The sequence below is a fragment of the Bufo gargarizans genome, chromosome 4 (assembly GCF_014858855.1).
Source record: "Bufo gargarizans isolate SCDJY-AF-19 chromosome 4, ASM1485885v1, whole genome shotgun sequence".
NCBI lineage: Eukaryota > Metazoa > Chordata > Amphibia > Anura > Bufonidae > Bufo > Bufo gargarizans.
The window spans coordinates 275,030,797-275,055,406 of NC_058083.1; the positions used below are offsets into that span (position 1 = coordinate 275,030,797).

Below are 24,610 nucleotides of genomic sequence, written 5' to 3' on the forward strand. Positions count from 1 at the left end.
GATGTGACTGCTGACAAAAGCAGCAGGATGAATTCTGAAGTGTTTCGGGCAATATTATCTGCTCATATTCAGCCAAATGCTTCAAAACTCATTGGATGGCGCTTCACAGTGCAGATGGACAAAGACCCAAAGCATACTGCAAAAGCAACCAGAGAGGGAAAGAAGTGGAATGCTATGCAATGGCCAAGTCAATCACCTGACCTGAATTAGCTTTTTTGTATTTTGGAAAAATAAAAAAATAAAATTAAGGCTACTTTCACACTTGCGTTCAGTACGGATCCGTCTGCATTATAATGTTAAAAAATTTCTAAGTGTGAAAGTAGCCTCAGACGGATCCGTCCAGACTTTCAATGTAAAGTCAATGGGGGACGGATCCGTTTGAAGATTGAGCCATAGTGTGTCATCTTCAAACGGATCCGTCCCCATTGACTTACATTGTAAGTTTGGACGGATCATTACGCCTCCGCACGGCCAGGCGGGCACCCGAACGCTGCAAGCAGCGTTCAGGTGCCCGCCTGTTGAGCGGAGCGGAGGCTGAACGCTGCCAGACTGATGCATTCTGAGCGGATCCGCGTCCACTCAGAATGCATTAGGGCAGTACGGATACGTTCGGGTCCGCTTGTGAGCCCCTTCAAACGGAGCTCACAAGCGGACAGCCGAACGCAAGTGTGAAAGTAGCCTAATAATAAACAAACAATCACCTGACCTGAATCCGATTGAGCATGCATTTCACTTGCTGAAGACAAAACTGAAGGGAAAATGCCCCAAGAACAAGCAGGAACTGAAGACAGTTGCAGTAGAGCGTCACCAGGGATGAAACCCAGCGTCTGGTGATGTCTATGCGTTCCAGACTTCAGGCAGTAATTGACTGCAAAGGATTTGCAACCAAGTATTAAAAAGTGAAAGTTTGATTTATGATTATTATTCTGTCCCATTACTTTTGGTCCCTTAACAAGTGGGAGGCACATATGCAAACTGTTGTAATTCCTACACCGTTCACCTGATTTGGATGTAAATACCCTCAAATTAAAGCTGACAGTCTGCAGTTACAGCATATCTTAACTTACAGCATAACCCCCGGAGACAAGCAAGGTATAATGCGATGGAAAAATGAATCCAGACAGCAAAGAAGGCAATATAGACAAATACAATACATTAGGAAGTGCCTTGTATGAACTTTTTCTACCTGATATATGCTGAAGTGAGACATCCCCTTTAAGTCTCAAGCTGCCAGCTACTAATTTAGATACTAGATTCTTAGGGTGCCTTCACACGCAGCAAATTTTGTGGCAGAGATGTCAGCAACTGAAAATCAGTTCCATTCACCTGAATTGAGCTTGCAGAAATCCATGTACTTGTTGCCCCATTCAAATGAATGGAACTGATTTTTAGTCACGGAATTTTCTGCCAAGTGTGAAGGCACCCTTATTCCCTCACTAATGAGCTACACTTGCCAGCATTCTTTTCACAGGGTGCCGTGGCTGTGCTGTTTTTTTTTATTTTCTTCCAGCAAAGGGAAAAATGCAAAATCACACAAAAGCTGAATTACATTAATTACAAAATTGCATTATATTAATGTAATTGGTTTAAGCTTGCTGTTTGTTTTCCATTGCTGGAAAATGAAGCACAAGCGCTGGTATTTTTATGATTTTTTTTTTTTTGCCGCATCCAAAAGGCACCACAGCCATGACGTGCGGTAGCACCCTTAGTATGCTGTCACACAGCACAGTTGTGATGCAGTTACGTAAGCATTGACAAAGCAGTTATGCAGTTATAGAATTTAGCCAACTACAATCAATTCAATCCGTTACATAAATTCTTCTATGCAGAACACCAGTGTTTAATTTAGATGGTAAACTGGCTAAATTCTCAAGTGTCTTTGTGACCACATGGCTACGGTCAACGTTTCCTGATGCCATTTTTTCTTCCACCTTCATAGTCGAGAGGGCACACCGTGTGCCAGCAAAGCTTTTACCACCGGGGGCACCTGACCAGTCGGGATTCTTGCCTGGCAGAACCACAACAGATAACATCAGAAGAGTACAGGTGTTAACCCAGATAGGTCTTAGGCAGAAGCAGAAATGGGCATGGGCGTCCTTAGATACTGCTAAGGCTTTTGAATCAGTGGAATGGCCGTACCTGCTTGCTACTCTTCAATGCTTTGGATTTGGGCCCAACTTCATTAAATGGGTCTCGATATTATACCAACAACCAAAGGCCAATGTTCTAGCAAATGGCATGTGCTCAGCATTCTTCCATCTGGGTCGGGGGACTAGACAGGGGTGCCCACTGTCTCCTTTACTATTTGCCCTGGCAATAGAACCCCTAGTCATGCGGATTAGAGGTGATTCACAATATAGAGGAGTGCAGGTGGGAGAAAGGGAGGATAGGGTAGGACTCTATGCAGATGACATGGTGCTCTTTATGTCAGAGGTGGAGGGTACCCTTACTCGTGCCATCTCTCTAATTGACGCTTTTAGCCATTTTTCAGGGTTACGGATTAATTGGTCCAAATCTGCTCTGTTCCCATTTTACACTTCAGAAGAGATATGTTGCCTCAGAGAATTACCGGTGGTTACTAAATTTAAATATTTCGGCATATTTATTACTATGGATGCCGGGTCCTTCCACTCCCACAACAAACAACCTCTCCTAGATTACAGCAGAGATCAATTTCGGGTGTGGAGTGGCTTACCACTATCAGTATCGGGGAGAATTAATTTACATCAAGTTAATTATACTACCTAAGTTTCTATATGTGTTAGAACATGCCCCCTATGGAGTCCCCAAGGAGATTTTTCAGCAACTTACTTAAAAAATGTCACCATTTATCTGGGGCACTAATAGACCTAAATTGTCGATACCCAACCTATGTCGTTCTAGGGGGGAGGGAGGAAGGTCTTTGCCTGATTTTTACTCGTACTATCTGGCGGGTCAACTGCGGCATCTGAGGACCTGGGTGTCCTGCACAGAACAACTAGCCAACTCGGAGGCTCGTTTGGCCGCATATCTGAACCTTAAATCTTTATGGCCTGTATTGGAGAAACCTCAGTTATTCTCACGAATACGGTTACCAATCCATAGACTAACCATACAGGTTTGGGGGGCCTGCAAGAGGATACATGCATATAGGGGTTGTAAGGCTGAGATGCCATTATGGGACAATCCTATGCTCCCCTCTCTGGGAATCTATTCTGGAAGGAATATGGCATCCGAACTTTGTGAGTTGTGTATGGGGATACCGTTTTAACACTTGATGCTTTACGTAATAGATACAACCTACCTAGAACAGCTTTTTATAGATGTTTACAGTTAAAACATGCTTTGCATTCCCACTTCAATGCTACCCGAATTGAGATATCCAACTATCCAATGATTGGAGTGATTCGCTCACAAGGTCCCCGTGGATTCATATCAGCATTATATACCCATTTACTGAGCACCAAGATACAATCTACCCCACCACTAGCCATTTCTAAATGGAAAGCTATAATACCAAAACTTAAAGATGAAGACATAGATGATGTTTTGGAATCACCATCCTTGTTTCTCCTGCTAATAAGTTCATACAGGTATGCATTATACACCAATGTTATTTAACACCCTCGAGATTGTATAAGATCGGCAGGCTATCACATTCAAGATGCCACAGGTGCGGTGCAGAAGGGGCTAACTTTTGGCATCTTATATGGGACTGCACGTATATAAAAGCATTCTGGAAGGAAATTACAGATTTCTTGTCCAATTTACTGACTCTTCCCGTTCCTATGGATCCCATGATGTGCCTATTTGGTATCATGGATGAGGTTATTTATATACATTACACCAGAATATTTTTGAGGGAAGTTTTATTTTTGGCACGGAAAGCCATAGCTATTAGGTGGATGGGAGATAGAACTCCCACCATAAACCAGTGGAGGGTATTGGTGAATACGATAATACCGTATGAAAATATAGTATTCAAAAATAGAGTGTGTTCTCCTAAGTTTCTGAAAGTCTCGGGACTGTGGTGCTCCTCTTCACAAACTTTGTACTCAGCCCATAGATTCACTGCTGCTTTACTTACTGCATCCAGATATATATATAACCATATATTGAAGTAAATATGCATAAGTCACTCATATTTGATCTGCTATATGTATACCAAATGTCATGCTCTTCCTGATTAAGAATGTAAAAACAGTGCTTTACTTGATATTTTTCAGAATTTTGGTATGTACAGTTGTTCTGTATAATTCGGTACTACATACCTGTTCAATAAAACGAATTAAAAAAAAAACGGGCTAAATTCTTTAACCGCGCTGTGAATGCATGTTTGTTGCTGCAGTAACTGGACGCAGTAAACCCCCACACACTGCGCTGTGTGGCAGCACCCTAACTGCATCCCAACTGCGCTGTGTGGGAGTACCCTAACTCCATCCCAACTGCGCTGTGTGGCAGCATCCCAACTGCGCTGTGTGGCAACACCCTAACTGCATCCCACCTGTGCTCTGTGGTAGCACCCTAACTGCATTCACACTGCACTGTGCGGCAGTACCCTAACTGCATCCCAACTGTGCTGTGTGGGAGCACCCTAACTGCATCACAGTTGCAACCCGACTGCACTGTGCGGCAGCACCCTTATAGGTTCAAGGGGTTGTCCGGGTTCCGAGCTGAACTGACATATCCCCATTTTCACCCCCCCTGATATGAGCATCAGAGTATTTCATTCTCCGATGCTCTCCCATGAGCTGTGCTGGATGGCGCAGGGCAAGGGCTTGTTTGTTTATATTTTCACGCTGCTAGATGCAGTTTTCCGCCTAGCAGTGTTGCCAGTCACGTCACTGCCACTGATGAGAGGGCTTTAGCGGTGCCCTAGAGATCCTTCACTGATCATCTATGGAGCCAAGTGCCTCCTTGTATCCACGTTATGAAGTGTGACTCCAACATTCTATTAGCAAAGCCTATAAACCAGGTTGGCACAAGATTAGTCACCCCCATTAATGAGTTAACAGCCTGAACTCGAATTAGAAATGAACTTTTACGCAACATATGGAGCAATACAAGAACATATTGTGAAGGATACAAGAATGTCATTGGAAAAGACATCCAGAAGATGAATGTAACAGGCACACCGCACAACTGCTGAAATGTGAGAACAACTGTCGCAACTGGACATGATTTAGACCACCATGTCAAATAAGATTAATGGCTTAAAGCTGGTCACTACAGTAGACTTTATCGACTCATGATTGTAAACCACAAATCGAGAAATGAAAAGAAAAAAAAAGGAAAAAAAAAGAAAAGGAAAAAAATCTGACAAATGAGTGCCGGGGAAGAGCATCTCTCCTGCTTGTGTGGTGCTGATGGGAGCTGAATTTTAAAGTTATACCATCAAGAGCATGTTGTGAATGTATGCTATGTGAAAAAGAGCCAATATTTGCATTTCAAATGCTGACTGGAAACTTTGAAAAGGAACAACGAGGCCCCTACAGGCATAGCAGAGGAACATTAAATTCAATTGCCAAACCCAAACAAGATTCATGACCTACTCCCTTCAACTGCACATCTACTCGCTGCGATGTGAATACCTGAATACTAAAACCTGTATTACACCAACCGGTTATGTGACAGGTCATCTGACAAATCATTGGTCAGATGGCCGATTACACACACAGATCTTGTTATACTCACCAACGTATTGGTCTGATTGGACAGAAATTGGTCAGATAATCTGTTGGTGTAATACAACAAAAAAAGAAACCAAAAATGCTTGCATTATTTAAACAGATTACAATTATATTAGTTTTTGTTCTTAGCTGGTCTTGTCAGAAATAAAGAAGTACGTCGATGTTTTATTAAAAATAAAGGGGGGCATTTATGACCATATATACGCCACTTTTGTGGCACATATATCTGGCACAGATTACGTCGCACGCCATGGTGCGACAGAATCTGCAATTTATTCCCCGCTCACGCCAGGTTCAAAAAAAAGTGGGCAAGCCAGTCTCATTCATCATTTTCTACGCCTGGTTTAGGCTAGTTTCACACTAGAAACTCTGGCAGACTGTTCCGGCGGGTGAACAGTATGTCGGATCAGTGCTATCGCAAGTGCAAAAAAAAAATATGTTTACATATTAGGTGTTGCCACATCCATAACAACCTGCTGTATAAAAGTATCACATGACCTAACCGCTCAGGTGAACACCGAATATTTTTTTTTTAAATAAAAAGTGTGTCAAATTTTTTTTTGTAACCTTACATCACAACAAGTGTAATACCAAACGATCAAAAAGTCATATGCACCCTAAAATAGCACCAAACCATCATCTCATACTGAAAAAAAATGAGCCCCTACATAAGGCAGTCGTCCTAAAAATAAAAATAACTATGGCTATCAGAAAATGGATGCACTAAAAAAAAAAAAAAAAAATTATTATGTAAAACTCAAAAACAACCCCAAAAATTTGTCATATTTGGTAATGTCACATCCGTAACAACCTGCTCTATAAAAATACCACATGAGCTAACCTGTCAAATGAACACTGTAAATAACAAAAAATAAATAATGGTGCCAAAACAGCTATTTTTTGTTACCTTGCCTTAATACAGAATGCATAGCAAACTGTAGATTGAGGTGTTAAAAAAATAAAAAAATTTATGACTCACCTATTCCTCTTGATCGCGCAGTCGGCATGTCTTCTTTCTTCATCTTTCAGGACCTGCAAAAGGACCTTTGATGACTTAATCGCACTCACCACGTGGATGAGCACCGTGATGCCAGCGCAGGTCCTGCTGAATGATTTTTGAACCCCTCAAGGCACATTTTAGTTAGCATTCTGTATTAATAATGCCATTATTTTCCTGTATAACCATGTTATAATGGAAAATAATAAAATCTACAGAACACCTAACCCAAACCCGAACTTTAGTGAAGAAGTCTGGGTATGGGTACCACATTCAGTTTTTTATCATGCGCGCGCAAAATGCATTGCACTCGTGCAGAAAAAACTAAACAACCCAACGCAATCAAAACTGACTGAAATAGTGTGCGCACTCGCGTGGGTTTCCCGCAATGCACACGTGACGCATCCGGAGCTAACCTGGAACACCCGTGGGAAAGAGGCCTAATGGTTCAGTCATCATGGGATTAATGTATATGACATGGAATACTAATACAAGGTTTTGGGAGAATACTGAGATCAGTGAGGACACCCTGATTTGGTTTAATAGCCACTTGAACATATCGAGAGAGCACCTTGTATTAGATATGGGATATACAGTTCAGGGCAGGTTATTCAGAACAATCAAATACAGTAATTGCATTTCAAGAGCTGAAAGAAAGATATGGCCTTCAGGAAAAAGAGTCTTTTCACAATACACAATGCTGGTAGATCCTGTTTGAGAGAAAGAGGGAGCATTGGGAAATTTCCTGCCCCTCTGAAAAGGATCGCTAAACTCAAGGTAGAGAAAACGATTACATCAGCAATTTACAAAATAGGCTTAGGTGCGGTCCTTTTATAAAAGGGAAAAATGGGAGAGTTGGGGGTACAGTTGGGGCTGAAAGAATGGAAAGGTATCTATAGGTATCTATAGATCTGGAAAATTTCCCAAAATCCGGCACACTGCATGATACAGTTTCATGTGGTACACCGTCTCTACTATACACCGGGAAAACTTATGAAATATTATAAGAATAAAGAATTTAAGTGTAATGAATGTGAGGAAATAGGAGTCAATGGTATACACTTATTATGGAGTTGCCCCTATATACAAAGGTTTTGGAAGGATGTACTATCTAAAATCTTGACAATTCATCAGATTGAAATATCCTAGATTTGAGGTGATTATATGGTATGGTGAGTGAGACTGGAAATGGGTTGACCCAAGACCTGCTTGCAAAGTTATTATTTCAAGCTAGAAGGTGTATAGTTAAAAAGTGGATCGTGAAGAAGGCTCCCTCGATTATATGCTGGGAAAGATCTGTAAGATATTTAGCAAAATGGGAAAAATTTCACATCAGATCAAAAAAGAAGCAGATTCAACATAATGACATCTGGAGGAGATGGTTGGAGTAGGGGGGGGGGGGGGGGGGTGGATGTAGAGGGGACCAAGTATGGGAGTTTGAGGATCAGGCAAGTTAAGGGTCCGTCCTACTGTAAAATGTATGGACTCCGCAGAGGTCTTTCCGAAGTTTCAGCAAATATCCAGAGACTTACTTCGTCTCGCCTCCATCAAGTGTCAACTTAATTACTGTATCAAAATACCAAGATGAACTTGTGCCTCATTATGAAGCAGAGTTCAGCTCTGCGGAGTCAGTACATTTTACAGCAGGACCGAGGCCATATTCTTAAGGTAGTTTTTACAAGAATCAGGTTCGGATACGGCAATCCTTGCTCAACCCTACTAATATCTATTAGTACAACCATATTGGAGTGAAATAAGCTGAAAAAGCCATCACAAGGGTGCTTCCTTAACAAGCTTTTCAAGAAATGAATTTAAGTCTTCTTGTCTTCTTCTTAGTGAACACTGAAGAAGAAATCCTGTTGCTGCGGTTCTCTGCGCATTCCGAAATGATTTGTTGAATAGTAAAACAGAACGACTCCGTACACGACGTACATGGGCAACGAGAGAGCTTGATTTAGTGACCCAGAAGCGAACATATGTCACTACTGTCTTTTTTTTGCAACTTTAATGATTCTGAAGTACAAGCTGAATTATTATTAGCAGAGCTAACATTATCACTGACGAACCAAAGCACCAGCTGACATCTGAATTTCCAAATGGAAGTGTCATCATCATTTTTTACTTACTAGCCAGGGGAATAAGCATTTCAGATGTAACTACATAGCACACGCATGGGAGGAGCAATCTCACGGAAATCAGCATGCTGCGTCTCTGTACATTGGAACAGATGGGTTTCTTAATTCGGTGGAACACTTTGTTATATGATCTGTAAATATCCATATATCTGAAGATCTATTACTAAAGATCAGCTAAAAACGAGATTTTTGTATAACTTACCAGTAAAATCTCTTTCTCGCTCTTTCCTTGGGGGACACAGAAGACCTTGGGTATAGCTCATCTCCCTAGGAGGCGTGACACTAAGTAAGAACTGTTAGCCCCTCCTCCACAGCTATACCCTCAGCCTGGAGAGAGAGACTGTCAGTTGCGTGTCCAAGTAGTGAAAACAAGGCAAAGTCCAAAAGTGGAACCAACAAGCCAACTACCCAACGGGTAAAACAAACCCGGAAACCGTGCAGAGAAGAACAAAGAATGGGTGGGTGCTGTGTCCCCCAAGGAAAGAGCGAGAAAGAGATTTTACTGGTAAGTTATACAAAAATCTCGTTTTCTCGCCCAGTTTCCTTGGGGGACACAGAAGACCTTGGGACGTTCAATAGCAGTCCAAGAGGGGAGGGACCACAGCACCAAGGCGAAGCACCCGAAGGCATCAAGAAACCGCCGCCTGCAGACCAGGCGGCCCAAGGCAGCAGACGCTGAAGCCCGAGTACGCACCCTGTAGAACCTGGTAAGGTGTGCAAGGAAGAAGTGACCGCCTTGCACAAATGCATGGCCGAAGCCTAATGCCTCTGACCCAGGAGGAACCGACAGCTCTGGTGAAATGAACGGTGACACCAAAAGCAGAACCCTGCCCTTGGTGCGGCAACCACAGCAATAGCCACTCTGAGAAAGAGGAGGAAAGCCACCCTGGATGCCGTCAACCCTTCGCGCGGACCTCCTGGAACCCAAGAGGCCGAACGTAGACAAGAGTCGGAGATCTCCAAGTAAAAAACTGCAAGGTCCAAACAACGTCCAAACCGGTGAAGTGTCCGTTCCCGGGGGTGGGAAGGGGAGGACGACTGCCTCGACGAAATGAAAGACAAACACCACCTTCAGAAGGAAGGAAGAGACGGAATGGAGAACAGCCCTGTCCTGGGGAAAGACAAAAGGCTCGGAACAAGAAGGGCCGCCACTCAGGCACCCGCCAGAGACACGATGGCTACAGAAACACAACCGTACAGGACAGAAGGAGTAGAGAGAACCACTGTAACGGCTCCAAGCGAAAGATTGGAGCGCCAAGAGCCCAGTATGTAGGTCCCAGGGCGGTACCGGAGGGCAGCACAAAGGAACCCAAGAGCCGCTCCACGGAAGAAGGTCCAGACAGGCCCAGAGGGCCGGGGAACGCTGAAAGAAGAAGGGCAGCGCTGACACCTGATACTTCAAGCGACAGAGTCCCAGTCCCAGTTCCAGGCCGGACTGGAGAAAAACAGAACCATGGAGAGAGAAAGGAAGAGCGGGGGAACGCCCAGCTTCCCACAGAATCCCAGGTAAAAACCTAAGTCCTCCAACAGATCCTAGACGAAACACGGCCAGGAGCGAACACTAGCGAGCCCACTAGAGTCGCCTGGGCAAGAGGGTGAAAACCCAATGATCAGGCGCAGACCAGTAACACGGGTAGAACGGTCGGTAGAACTGGTCCCGCCGGCCCCCGAGCAAGTTGTCCCGGATCCACCCTGAGTGGGGGAGCAGAAGGACAAACGGACAGGAACCGAAGGGTCCGTCCAGCAACCGCCAGATGCCAGGACAAGACAGGCTAAAACCCAAGCCGATGCAGTCACCACAGGAAGACGGACTACAGTCCCGGTGTGGGAGATCTGAAGACAATCTTGGCAAAAGGCAGTCCTCCCAAGCTACCGAGAAGGTAAGTCCATAGCAGAAACATTGCCTAGAATTGAAAACAAAAAAACAAAAACGCAATCTGCACCCAGCGGGAGGACAGAACGCCGTAGACCCGGTAACTAGGTACACAGCTAGTACAACCAGTGTGGACAAGGGGGACTCAAAGGGAACACCAGTACCATCCACATGAACAACCACGCCCTCCCCCGAGGGAAGGGCAGTGAAGGAACAGCCTCTGAAGCGCGGCCGGAACAGAAGCCACATCGGAGTGATCTGTACCGAGTGGGAGCCAAACCGACCGGCGAGAAAAGGCGGTCGAGACAGAGGCCGGCATAGGAGTGGGCAACAGAGAAGCCATAGAACAGCTCAAAAGCAGCACACCGCTACACTGAGACACCCAGTCCACCGCCTTGAATACCCTGAAGAACTCAAGGCGGAGGTCCTCCGGACCTGGGTAGGCGAGCACCCAAGAGAAGTTGGGTGACCTTCCCAAGAAGAGCAGCCCGAACCTGGTAGCAGATCAAACTGAAGCACCGAGGGCGCCAACCGGAAAGAATCATACCACACTGCACCCGAAGAGGAGGAAAAGGTACTAGGCGAGGGGACCGTAGTCCTGCCAGAGCCAACATAAAATGCGAAGGGCGCTGCAGACAGCACTCTCGACCATGTGACCACTAGCGCAGGGAAACAATGCCGCGGAAGGACGAATGGGTACGTATCTAGGAACCACGAACACTCCCCGGGCGGAAGGGCCAACGAAATGAGTGAGTACCACCCAGCTCGGTGCAGTAGCGAGCAGCAGAGCCCGTCTACTTAAATATAAGGTATTCATCTGTTGCTTATTGGACAACACCTTAGGCTCACACAGGTGGACAGAATGATCTCCTTAGAGAATAGTGCAAGGCTTGCTGCAAACACCGTCTCCCAAGAGAAAAAGTATGTCGCAGGGGGAAAGGAGGCATACGTACGAGTAGCCCCGTAAGCAGTGAGAAGGCTAACCCACCTACGGGACGAGAAGGCATACACGGCCCAAACAACGCACAAGAACGTCCGCTCACTGCAAAAATATCACTCAGCGAAGAAGGCCAGCCACAGAGTCCCACAGTATCTACGGAAGTGCAACTGAAAAGGAGTTATGCACAAGACTAGTAAGGTATGCGATAGAACCCAAACTGACCTCCTCGAAAGGGGGGGACATGTACCTGGCAAACTGCAGTCAGCAAGAGTGCAAGGGCCCGCCCCAAAAAGGGGGTGATGCCCAAGGTCGTAACTACGTCAGAGAAGTAGGGCATACCCTACTTCGCCCAGAAGGGCGCCATGCACATGGCCACACAGTATCCAGCAGGAACGCAGGAGGTCCACCTAGTGAAAGGGGGGTCATGCACAGGGCTATCCTAGCATTAAGTGAGTGTGCAACAATTCACCCAACACCGAAATTTTGTGAGAGTGCAACTACTCCACCAATGAAGGGGGAACATGAGCAAGTCCAGCACAGCACATACAAGGACAGCCTTGAATCCCGTGAGCGTGCAAAATTCCACCCATGGAATGAGGGGTGGTCACGCACAAGGCCAGCACCGCATCCAATGGGAACACAAGCGTTCCACCCATGTTAGAAGGCCATGCTCAAGGCCAGCAATGTATCCGGTGAGAGTGTAGTATGCCGCCCAGAACACGAAGGGTGGGGGGGGGCCATGCACATGGCCAGCATCGCATTCAGGGAGAGTGCGAGCAGCCGGTGAAAATGTGCGTATGTCACCTAAAGGAGGCATGCCCATGGCCGGCAGCGAATCCAGTGAGAGTGCGTACACCGCCCACGGAAGAGGGGTCATGCATATGGCCGGCAGCGGATCCAGAGAGAGTGCAAGCACCCCGCCATGCATAGGGTTCATGCACCTGGCCAACAACGTACCGGCGAGAGAACAACCACCGACCGAGGGAGTGTATGTATGCCGCCACCAGGGAAGGAGGCATGCCCAAGGCCGGCAGTGAATCCAATGAGAGTGCATCATACCGCCTATGGAAGGTGGTCATGCACATGGCTGGCAGTGAATCCAGTGAGAGTGCCGAATGCCGTCCACAGAAGGGAGTCATGCCTATGGCAGGCAGCGAATCCAGAGACAGTGCGGCGTTCCGCCTAAGGAAGGGGGTCGTGCACATGGCCAGCACCGAATCCGATGAGAGTGCAATATTCCGCCTAAGAAGGGGGTCATGCACATGATCGGCAACGAATCCAGTGAGAGTGTAGCGTTCCGCCTATGGAAGGAGTCACGCACATGGCCGGCAACGAATTGCCGTGTTCCACCTATGGAAGGTGGTCGTGCACATGGCCAGCACCGTATCCGGAGAAACTGCAGTAGGCCGCCAATGAAAGGGCGATCATGCACAAGGCCAACCCGCAGTTAAGGAGAGTGCAGTATCCCGCCAGGAGGGGGGTCCTGCACATGGCAGGCACCCTACAGAAAAGGCCGCATGCACTGACCAGCGCCGTAGCGCGGAGAGGGCAAAAAAACCGCCTAGAAGGGGAAATGACCCTGGTAGCGCCGCAGCCGGGGAGCGCGACACCATGCCACCTATGGAAGGGGGGCATGTATACAGGCAGCACTCTGAGATGAGGCTGCAGTGTCCTGCGCAGCCCACAAGTCATATTAATAAATAATTTAATTTCTTTTTTTTTTTTTTTTTTTGTTTAATTTATTTATTATAACCCAGCCTCACTGAGGCAGAAAGCCACACAGGCCCATCGGAAGCCGGCCTGTACCCAAGGGGTTAACAGGGATCCGGCCTGTGGGCGGCACTGCGATCCTCTGGGGGCGGGGGAACCTCCAGGCGGGAAGATTCGCGCCCGGAGAAGTTCCAGCCCCCTCCAACAGAGGCCCGAATTTTGCGGCCTAGCAGGCCGTGAAGCCGGGGTCTAAATTTTTAGCGGCGCCCGGCTGACCGGGGCCGCACAGTATTTAAAGTACCGGCCGGGCCTACGGAGCGGCACATACCGGCCGCGGGTGCCCACCCCGCGGGCCGGAAGAGCTGGGGACCCGGATAGAGTGGGATCGCTGCCGCGAAGTGTCGCCCAGGAGGGGAACAACATTTTGCGGCGCCCGGCCGACCGGAATGTTCCGACGGTCGGCCGGGGGCTGTTGAGGCATAGCGCTCATTTGTAGGCCGCGGTGCCCACCCGCTGTCGGAAGCGATGACCCGGCAGCCATTTCACCCCTGGAGCGGGCCCTTGGCCTAGAACAGCGCTCCATATGGCCGGCAGCCACAACCACCTTGCCCTTGGACCGGTGCCAGTGATGGGTCAGGGGCAGCAAGGCGCGGGCCCTCTGGCCCTGAAGCAGTGGCCGGTAAGAGGGAGGGGGACCCTGAGACCGGGTCTGTGAGGGTGGGAGGCCTGCATAACCCCTACGTCAGGGGCAGCTAGGTGCGAACCTCTGCAGCTCCCCAGGCATTCTTCTTGTCAGGGAGAAGGGTGCCAATGTCCTATGGAGGGGAGGAGAGGGAGCAGAATGTCGCCCTGTGGCAGCCAGGGGCCAGCCTAGGACTAGCAGGGACAAAAGGGTCCAGAGGCCCTGTCAGTATGGGGGTCAGGCACGCAGGAGACCGGGGTGGGGGGGGGGACGTAGGGCTGGAGAAGCCAATCTCTCACCACAGCCGTCTTCACCCTCGGTCCGTTCCAGCAGGGTCGCCCCTTCAGCTACTGGCACCGTAGTGGCAGGACGCTGGAAGAGGGACTTGGCGTGCGGGCGACCCTTGCGCTGGCGGGATGTAGGGGAGCTGGGCTGCCCTGATCCACCTTGCCTTCTGTGGGGGAGGCAGCAGTGCGGATGACCGGCACTGGCGCAGCTCGACCCCGGGAGAAACAGAGAGGTCTAGTGCGTCTCTGTTGTCCCTGATGTTCTGGAACAAAAAGAAAAGAAAAAAGTAAAAATCTAAAATTAAAACAAGGAGAAAACAGCCCTGCAGAGCAGGGAGTGTCTTGCCTCCTTGGACACTAAGCTAAAAACTGACAGTCTCTCTCTCCAGGCTGAGGGTATAGCTGTGGAGGAGGGGCTAACAGTTCTTACTTAGTGTCACGCCTCCTAGGGAGATGAGCTATACCCAAGGTCTTCTGTGTCCCCCAAGGAAACTGGGCGAGAAATAGAACAAATCCTCGGTGCCACATATCTAAAGGTCCCTTTACACGAGACGATGCAGCAGGTGATTAACGAGAAGGAGGTGTTCCTTCCTGGCAACTGCCTGCTCGTCAGTGACGGAGACCGCTGCTATTACAAGTAGTGATCTCCTCTACAGTACAGGGAGGAACGATCGCTAAAGCCATTCCTCTTCCCCATATAGAATCACTACCAGCAGGAGAGCACAACACAATCTGCTGCCTGCAAATGACGATTTTTGTGCCCGCACAAATGATCTATTACCTGATGAAAAAGTGTTTAGCTTGTTCATTGGGTAATTAGCGGGATATTTACACTACCAGAAAATCGCTAATGAGCATTCACATGAATGGCGGAGTCTCAACCTGTGAAAATGGCCCTTAAAGAGGACCTTTCATCAGTTTAGCCCTAGTCTAATTATGGTCTTGCCTTATAGGGCGGCCCCCACTGATGCCATGGCACTCCCAAAATGGGTCCGCGAAAAAAAAAAACGGAAAACGGCACAAGGCCACGGATGCACACAACGGTCATGTGCATGAGGCCTTATCGCGCCATTCTCAAATTATATACATAGAGTAATTCAGGCCATAATGTGTCCCAACATTTCGGTCTTGTTAGACCTTTCTCAAGGGATCTGAGGCCATCATATAGAGGATGCTTGAAGTGGAGGTGCTAGCGTTTTTGTATATAATTTGAGAATGGCGCGATAAGTCATATATTGACACTATTTGAATTTCTTTATTCAAAATAAATTGCAATCAAAACGATACTGGTGTGCCGTGGATTATCTAAATTATTACTAGACTGAAGTCCTCCACGAGCACCCACGATCAAAAGGTGTGCGGACTCCACAACCCTCTTCATTCAGATTAGGGTATAGGCACAGGTGCAGCTTTTGAAGCCAAATTCAGGAGATCAGTTTGCAACGAAGGTCCTTGCACAGTCGGACACTGGCAGCAATGATTGGATAATGCCAGACTGTGCAGGGATACACCCCTAACTGGTAGCATCCATCCTGACCTTCAATACAAAATGCTAATAATTTATTTATAACTTCTAGCAGGAATAATAGAAAAATGCACAAAGTCATAAGACTACAGGATTGTTATTACATGGAAGATGCAAGTGGTTACTAAAACAGAAATGGGGAACAGCTCTTCTTTAAGCTGACAGATCTACTTAAGTAAGGAACTGAGTAATGTTTTTCGTTCCTAGAGCTAGCATACCTAATAAGACAAGCTGCTGAAACATTGAGTTAGTAGGGTCACAATTTGTAAATTTTTTCAGAACATCCATAAACATGTAAAATGCAAATCACAATTCTGACAACGATACGAAAGGTATCACATTCACAGCTTTGCAATGCCCCAAGAGCATATTGTTTCGGGACGCAAGAGTTAATTTCAAGCAAAATAATTTGCTCCTTGGAAGCACAATGGAGAAAAAGTCTGTATGCTCATCTCCACGACTCCAGCCAACATTATTGGATTTGTGGTTTAATGAAAATGCAGAAAGACTGTAAATTGTGAGCCTCAATTATGGTTTGGCGAATCTGACAATTAGAGTTCAATAACTCCAATTTCTATAATACCCAATTCTATTTTCTTAGAGAAATGATATAAATTGCTTCTCTTTATTCACCTGCCTCATTTCAGACACAAGCTTTCATTCTAGAGAGTCATCCCTATCGTTATCTCTATAATGGACAGCCTACCATTTACAGCTATTTTAGTTTAAGGGGGAAGGGGAAGTGGTGGGGGCAGTGACATCCCAAGTTGTTTATGCTGCAGGATGTCTTCAAACCACGTAATCTGCTTCTGCGATAAATGTAATAGTGACTAGATTGTGAGGTTCTATGCAAAGAAGGGCAAACACGTAAACTACTTGTGGGGTTGTATATGAAAACAATGATTTACTAATCCTATATATTTCGTAAACTTAGACAAGCTGTCTACTCGTGCGCTAGTTTTGCAGCAGAATTTTACACCAGATTAGTTGAGTAATTTTGGAGCAAAGTGTCACATCTAAGGCCACGTTACCTCCGCTAAGCCATGCCCCATTTCCAATAAGTCATAGCCCCTCTAGATGCACCAAATTGCGCTAAAATTTGGACAAGATCGAGGTGCATTCATATGTGTAAATGTAGGACATAAAGTAGTTCTGAAAATTGTGTTTCAGGAAGAATGTATCTCTATCCTAATGTTAATAACCAATAATGTCTAGGGTAGGGCCACACGGGGCAACATGGACACAATTGTTGAGTGCCATGAAGGGGCTCTTTCAACAGCAAAACCCTGCAGCCCTTACAGTTATTTCCTGGCAATATCATGGGGTCACTTAATTTACAAAATGCAGTGTCCAAATCACTCTTCTGCCCCATGTGGCTCAGACAGAAGAGTTCTTCATAAGGTGTCTGAAATTTTTCATCTGGCACAAAATCTTCTACCTTTCCTAAATAAACTTTATGAAATAGACCAAGCTGCAACATTACTTCTAGGGGAGAATACCTCTGTAATGAGGCATCAAATGCTATGTACCACAATCTGACAGAAAAAATATATAGTACACCTTTGTATGAAGCCAGCGGTATACGGAGGTATAGTATAAGCTTAAAGATTTACATGGACACCAAATTTCTGTTCAGTAACTCCAAGGTTTGAATGGAGGTGTAATAAAGTCATGAGAATGTGGTCTACGAAGCTCAAAAATAGTAATAAGAGAGGGCTCCCCATTATGAGGCACATCATAGTGATTTAGAATGGGAATTCTAGGAAAGTATCTCTACAGATGAATGCAGAGTGCTTGATTGGACGGAGGAGGACATCCTAGTATGGAAACCTAGCCAAAATATTGGATAAAAGTAGCACAAAAAAATAGGTCCATCAGAATATTTATACACACATACTTCCTTTCTCCAGTAACTCTCCTTCCTAGAGAATATGTGCGTCAGTAAGTGGAAATGCCATTCATTACCTTCTGTCTCTGCTCCTGTAGCACAATGACAGACACCAGGTAGTACCAAGGTCTAACATTATGCTCAATGTCAACATTGCTTATTGTAAAGATTTCCTTTAGTGAGAGGAACAGAAGACGTTTCGTCTACATTATGTCCTTAGAAGAGACGTCTTCCAAAAGGTGTTTCAATCTTCTTTCTACATAAGCTCTGCCACCAGAACTTACAACAGTAATTTATATGAATCATCTGCCAGCATGTCCACACAAGAGTATCTTCATAAGCTAAAAGAGCTTCACCTACTTGAGAACAGTGCTGGCATGACTTGTCTAAACAGCAACTCCGTTTAGATAAAGCGGTGTTGTGAAAGAGAAATCGGGACTGCTACAGACTGGAACCGTATCGTCTTTAGCGACAAATCCAAATTCTGTTTGGGATCCTACAATGTGTGTAGGATCTGCAGGCCCAAATATCTGTGGGCAAGTGTACTGCAAGATTCCATATGGGACCTGTATTCCTCCATGCCCAACCATATCTTATCTTGTATCCAGCTTAGAGGTGGCTTAAGGGTACTAGAGGTCCTTTTAATTGTACAGTTTTCCCGAATAACCTCATCCTTTAGCTTTAATTTTGCAATCATCATTGCATTCACACATAGAAAGTTTCATTTAATTCCAACAACTTCTTGTCGGTGCCTTACCTTTTTGTCAATGAGTGTATGTAGCAGTTATATCTATTCACATTTTGTCACAGCCTCAAATTTTGGAGTGTACCATTGAATTGGCTCTAACATGGCAATGGAAATGTCTTTTTTTCCATTTTATGAACATCAAATAATAACCTAACAAGGTTCAGTGAATGAATTTCAACAAGCTCTATTCAGAAGTGAAGTTGAAAACCACATCTCTCATTAAGTATTGCATTCACTAAAGCTTTCTGATGTGCATCATTACAGACAGTAGAGAGGGCACATCAGCAATTTGAACATGTTGGTAAGGTGAAATAAAGAGGTTCCCACAGATATAAAGTTTTAAAGCATATATCAATAATCCTGAGACATAACACCATGCATAACATATAGCACAATACTATTAATTGACTGAAGTAGTAATTAAAGGCAAAGGACCCCATACAAATTAGTGTATTGTTGACAGAACCTACCATTTTTGGCAGGACCAGCCAATAATCTGATGTGGGGGAGGATAAGCACCAGATAAACAGAATTTTCTCACCCTATCCTTTTGTTCTCCTGGGAAACAGGCCTTCACCACTGGTGTCTGTCAGTGGCTTTCTCCTCTCTCCCCATATATAGGTGCTTGGCCGAACGGAGCATATATTTGTATGGGAGAGTAGGGAGCAATTGGACGACAGGTACTGAAGGTGCATGGGCACCTTAATAAGTAAACTTGAAGTAAGAGGAGATGGAAAATAAGGCCCTGCTCATAATACACTAATGGTCTACTTACTGTATATGGTGGGAAAACCCCCCAAAGATGTGACATATCCCACTTTATACGCATATAGTGGGGTATGTCATATATAGGGTCCCATTATGTAAAATTACTTTACTGTATACCTCTCCATTACTACTGTATTCCATATATCAAGGGGAGAAAAACAGAACTGGATCGCACATCCACAATGCTATGCTTAGATCTAAATAAACTTGCTTCTCAGCACAATATTAAAGTGTACAGCCCCCCCCCCCCCCCCCATACTGCATGCTGTACAAGAGGCATAAGCCCACTCACCACGCCAAGGTTGCCTCATAGAGAGGGACCTACTCTGACAAATAGGCGCAGCGCAGTGACAACGCAGCACTGCCCTACCAGGCGGCAGGACCCAGGAGTCAAACGGCAACCTTTATATCTGACAATGCCACCCACGGAATTGGGTCCCACCGACCCACCAGCCCAGCGCCACAAAAACAAAGGCCACCACACAGTACTGCACCATCTGAACAGTTGTCTAACACAAGATGTCCTTTACCATCAAAGACTGCAGGTCTACTATATTCCATACACAACTTTTTTTTTGTTGCAATATACCATCATACTGTATATTGGCTTAACATTTTGCATTGTGCCATTGAATTGTTCCTAACATGGCAAAGAAAATTCCTATTGATGGTTCATATGGAAATTCCCATTTGACTCTTGAATGTAAAGCAAGGAATTATACCTTACCTTTTTATTACAGAATACAAACAGTGTGAATGTTTCTCGCTATGGGAGGGGGGAACACGGGAATCATCCTGACATAACCTTTCATCATTCAGTGCTTGTAAAGGGATTGTTTTGACTTACGGTGTGGACTTTTTGACAGGACTTACTTAGGATTCTGGCACTGCCTCAACATGACAAAGCCGAGGCAATGAAGCATAAATTCTAAAGAACCTGCTTTCCCCAGAAGAGCAGAAGTATAAATCACAAGGAAGAATAGTCCATGTAGTAACTAAAATATTCTGGTTACCCCAAGCAAATCATCTAGGAATGAATCTAGAAAATAAAATTCTCAATACGTACACTGAATTTGATGATGTCATATATCAAATATCGAGGTACAGCTTGTCCTTTTACTTTATCAATGATCATTTCCTTCAAAAGAAAAGAGAAACAATATATTATCACAAAATAGGGTACAAGTTATCATTCAAGAAATATTGTAGGAATTCAGTCCGTACATTTTTTATATTTGCACCATGTTCAGTGCATATTTTCCGCATATGTACTAGATAATATTCCCAATACATGTGCACAAGTCAACAGACCAAAATAGATTCAAAGGATGCCAACAAAAGATGACCTAATGTACACAACCGTATTTTGGGTGCGAATTGCACACGGACTTCATCTGTGTTCTGTCCACATCCACGCGGCCATTCCACAAATTATAGAATATGTCCTGTTCTTGACCATTTTGAGAACAAAAATAGGCACCAAGGAAAGTATGATATGCACATGGCCGATATTAGTATTTTGCCATATGCATGAGGCGTAATAAAAATACAGCTAGTGGGGGCATGTGCAACCTTCAACCATATCCCTACTCATAGCACTGATATATACAAACAGATCCAAGTCCTCAAAGCCACTTAAACGGTCACTAACGTTTAACACAACTTTGCATTAATTAAAAGTACAGGTGAAAATAAGAAACTTTATCATATATCATACAAGATGGTGGTTCTTCTCCTCTTGCCACCTTCCTCCTAAACTGACAGTTTCCCTGAGTTTTCTGCCATCTTGTGAGACCTATAAAAGGATCAGATTTCCATAAGAGACTATGGAAACAAAGGATAGGGCTGAACGTGACCTAATGTGAGAGAGACAAAGGCAACATGTCCCCCATAGTGGTCCAGCTAAGATAACGTCCCTCACGGTGTAAATTATTTTTCTACAGTGCCCCTAACTTGAAAAATGGCCCCCATCTTAAATAATTTCCCCCATGGTGTAAATAATGCCCCCATTGTGGCCATATTGTTCAAATATATCTGTTTTTAAAGGCCATTAGACGGGTGCACTCCCATTTAAGTGGCCGTTAAAAAGGGTCGTTGATTTCAATGGGGGCATCTGGCCATGAGATATGTCCTATTTTGGGACGGACGCTATTCACTGGCTGTGAGAAATAGACAACAATTCTCATAACTTTTATCGTCTGTGTATGTTTTTATAACTATCAGTGCGATCCTATATATTTTCCATTCTGTGAATGTTCGTGCCATTCCGTCTCCTGCAGTTTGAATACGCATTACCCTTGGAGGAAATCAGTTTATCATCTGAATGTTAAAAAACTGGCCCGTTGCAAGTGGTAATGAAGGTGGTTCCTGGAAATGCAGCCACTCAGATAGCCTGGAACCTCACCCCGCAAGGATCCAGAAGCTTTTCAAATACAGTGCCAGAGGATGAAGAAAATATCTCATAAGCAATACCTCATCGCTGGTACAACTCACGTATTAATAATTGTGATCATTGTATTCCGCGTGATGTGGGCATCGCATGGGGTCTAAAACACCCCATCCCTGAAAGCCAGCATGCCCACATAACCAGTTTCTCACCTTCTGGGACAACTACAGCGGTCATGTGTGGTATCAAAACGATCAGCCAGATATAATATACATTATTAAATGTTGGGTCCTGAATACCCATAAGGGTCCATTCACACGTCCGTTGTTTCTTTCCTGATCTGTTCCGTTTTTTGCGGAACAGATCTGGACCCATTAATTTTCAATGGGTCCTGAAAAAAATCGGACAGCACAATGTCTGATGTGGACGGGAAGCCATATTTTTATAATATTTCATGTCTGCCAGCTGAGTAAGAGAGGTGGAGCATGCACAGGTAATGAGGGCCAATCCCAGAAAGGCTGGGACTCAATAGGAGGGAGAATCCTCTCAGCTGCACACTCTGCCAAATGGGGATAAAAATGAACTATTGGGATAATTTCTTTGACACAATTTGGGGATCCGATCAACATTGGGTTGTGCTCCACTTTCCTCCTGTCGCCAGAAACCAGAAGGAACTCTGACCACACAATTTGTTGAGTAAGAACCTTTTTGCTTTTTATCCTTTTATTTTTATACTGTTTTGTGCACGTTTATGTATGTCTTACTTCTTTTAACTTTTTGTAACTAAGTACTGTACCTTTTTAGTACATTAAAACACATATTTAATGGTTTTGCCTTGTGCCCTGAACAAGCCCAGTAACCTCCATTATGTTAGGGTACTTTTACACTTGAGTGATCTGGCAAGCAGTTCTGTCGCTGGAACTGGCAATCTGCATGCAAACGGACCCGGATCCGTCTGTCCGTTTGTCATATGGACAAACAGATCAGTTTCAGACCGGAAGGACAGATCCGGCACTAATACATTATAATGTAAATTAATGCCGGATCTTGCAAGTGTTCTGGAATTTTGGATGGAGATAAAACCGCAGCATGCTGCAGTATTATCTACGTCCTGAAAAGTCAAAAAGACTGAACTGAAGACATCCTGAACAGATTGCACTCCATTCAGAATGCATGGGGATATGCCTGATCAGTTCTTTTCCGGTATTGAGCCCCTAGAATGGAACTCAGTGCCGAAAAAGAAAAACGCTAGTGTGAAAGTACCCTTAAGTGTATGAGTGCGGTTTGCGTTACCGCGTATTTGCTTTATGTGTGGCCTGTGCCACTGTGAACCTGCCTGCGAGTGGGGTGATGTGGGGTTTTCTATGAGCCCTTAATTGGTGTATTGATTTAAATGTCATAGAAGGTGGCAGCGTGTTGGGGTGCATGAGAGGCTGTGTCAGGGTGTGATCGAGGCTCAATCTGAGGCCTGTGTGTAGGGGCGCAAGAGGTTGAGTGCGTGAAATAGATCGACCCTTGGCAGTTGCACCCGGGTCACGTGACAGGGCGGTTCCCGTATGTGATGCTGGCCGTTAAAAGAGCGGCCATGCAAAACAGCCCCATAGACTTTCATTGGTGCTAAAAATGGCCATGTGACGGCCAGTTACTTAAACGGCAGTCACACGGCCATTTTTCGCTGTTGTGTGCATGTAGCCTTAGTGCTTTATTCACATCAATATTGTTCATAACTTCTCAATAATGTATATGGGGATTCTGAATGAGTGAAGTAGTTAGAGAGCAGAATGTCCTGTTTTCTCCATTTTCTCATCTATGAGAGCAATCTTACTAGCTAGTATCCACAAACTAGCTCAGGAAGAACTGAGAACCCGTGACAGAGCCTGCAGAAAGGAAAGCTGGGGGAGTCAGAGTTGGAAGAAACTCCAGCATAAAAAAAAATATTGTCTATTATTAATATTGTGCAATTAATTTATTAACTTTCCTAGGAATTTATATAGGTTTAGAAAAGTTATTCAGAAATATATTTTCTGTACTATTAATCTAATAGCGCATTTACATGCGCAGACCAAGCAGGTAATTATCGGGAAGGGACCGTTCCTTCCTGATACTTGCCTGTTCATCAGTGGAGCTAAAGAGCTGATTTATATGAGGCAATCTTCTCCACTGTATGGGGATGAACAATGGCTACTGCCATCACTCATCCTCATACAAATTCAATATTTCTGGGCAGCAAATTGCAGTTCACATAGCACAATCTGCTGCCTAGATACGATTTAATGAGCTGCATGAATGAAGAACTCACCTAATGAATCAGCGTCTTCCTCATTCATCAGTTGATCGGCAGTACATTTACAGTCCTATTATGGTGAATGAGCATTCATAATAATGTTTGCTTCCAATAATTAGCCCCAAAAATTGTGCGGTGTAAATCTGCCATGAGGCTCCCATTTATAAAAAACATTGATAAGCAGGTAGTTCTAGTGGTGATAGAAAATCAGATGCCATCTCTCCTGTCCTTATACTATAAACAGTGATAAGCAGAGTGGTTCTAGTGGTGATAAAAAAAAAACATCTGTTGTCATCTCTCCTGTGTTTTCCCATGTGCTTACACTATGAACAGTGATAAGCAGGGTGTTCTAATGGTGATAGAAAATCAGATGCCATCTCTCCTGTCCTTATACTATAAACAGTGATAAGCAGAGTGGTTCTAATGGTGAAAAAAATCTGTTCTCATCTCTCCTGTAATTTCCCATGTGCTTACACTATGAACAGTGATAAGCAGGGTGTTCTAATGGTGATAGAAAATCAAGGTGTTCTAGTAGTGATAGATAATCAGTTCTCACCTCTGCTGTGTTCTCTCATGTTCCTATACTATAAGCCATGATAAGTAGGGTGTTCTAGTGGTGATAAATAATAAGTTCCCAACTCTCCTGTCCTTATACTATAAACAATGATAAGCAGGGCATTCTAGTGGTGACAGAAAATCAGTTCTGACCTCTCCTGTG

At 44.9% G+C, this 24,610-nt stretch overlaps 1 protein-coding gene across 1 annotated transcript in view; it reads right to left on the minus strand.

Annotated features, from left to right (window-relative positions):
• RNGTT (RNA guanylyltransferase and 5'-phosphatase) overlaps positions 1-24,610 on the minus strand; it is a 392,929-nt gene that overhangs the window by 256,642 nt on the left and 111,677 nt on the right. Inside the window, exon 10 of the mRNA XM_044290779.1 lies at positions 20,289-20,360. Coding sequence (XP_044146714.1) covers positions 20,289-20,360 — 72 coding nt within the window. The remainder of the gene's footprint in view (positions 1-20,288; positions 20,361-24,610) is intronic.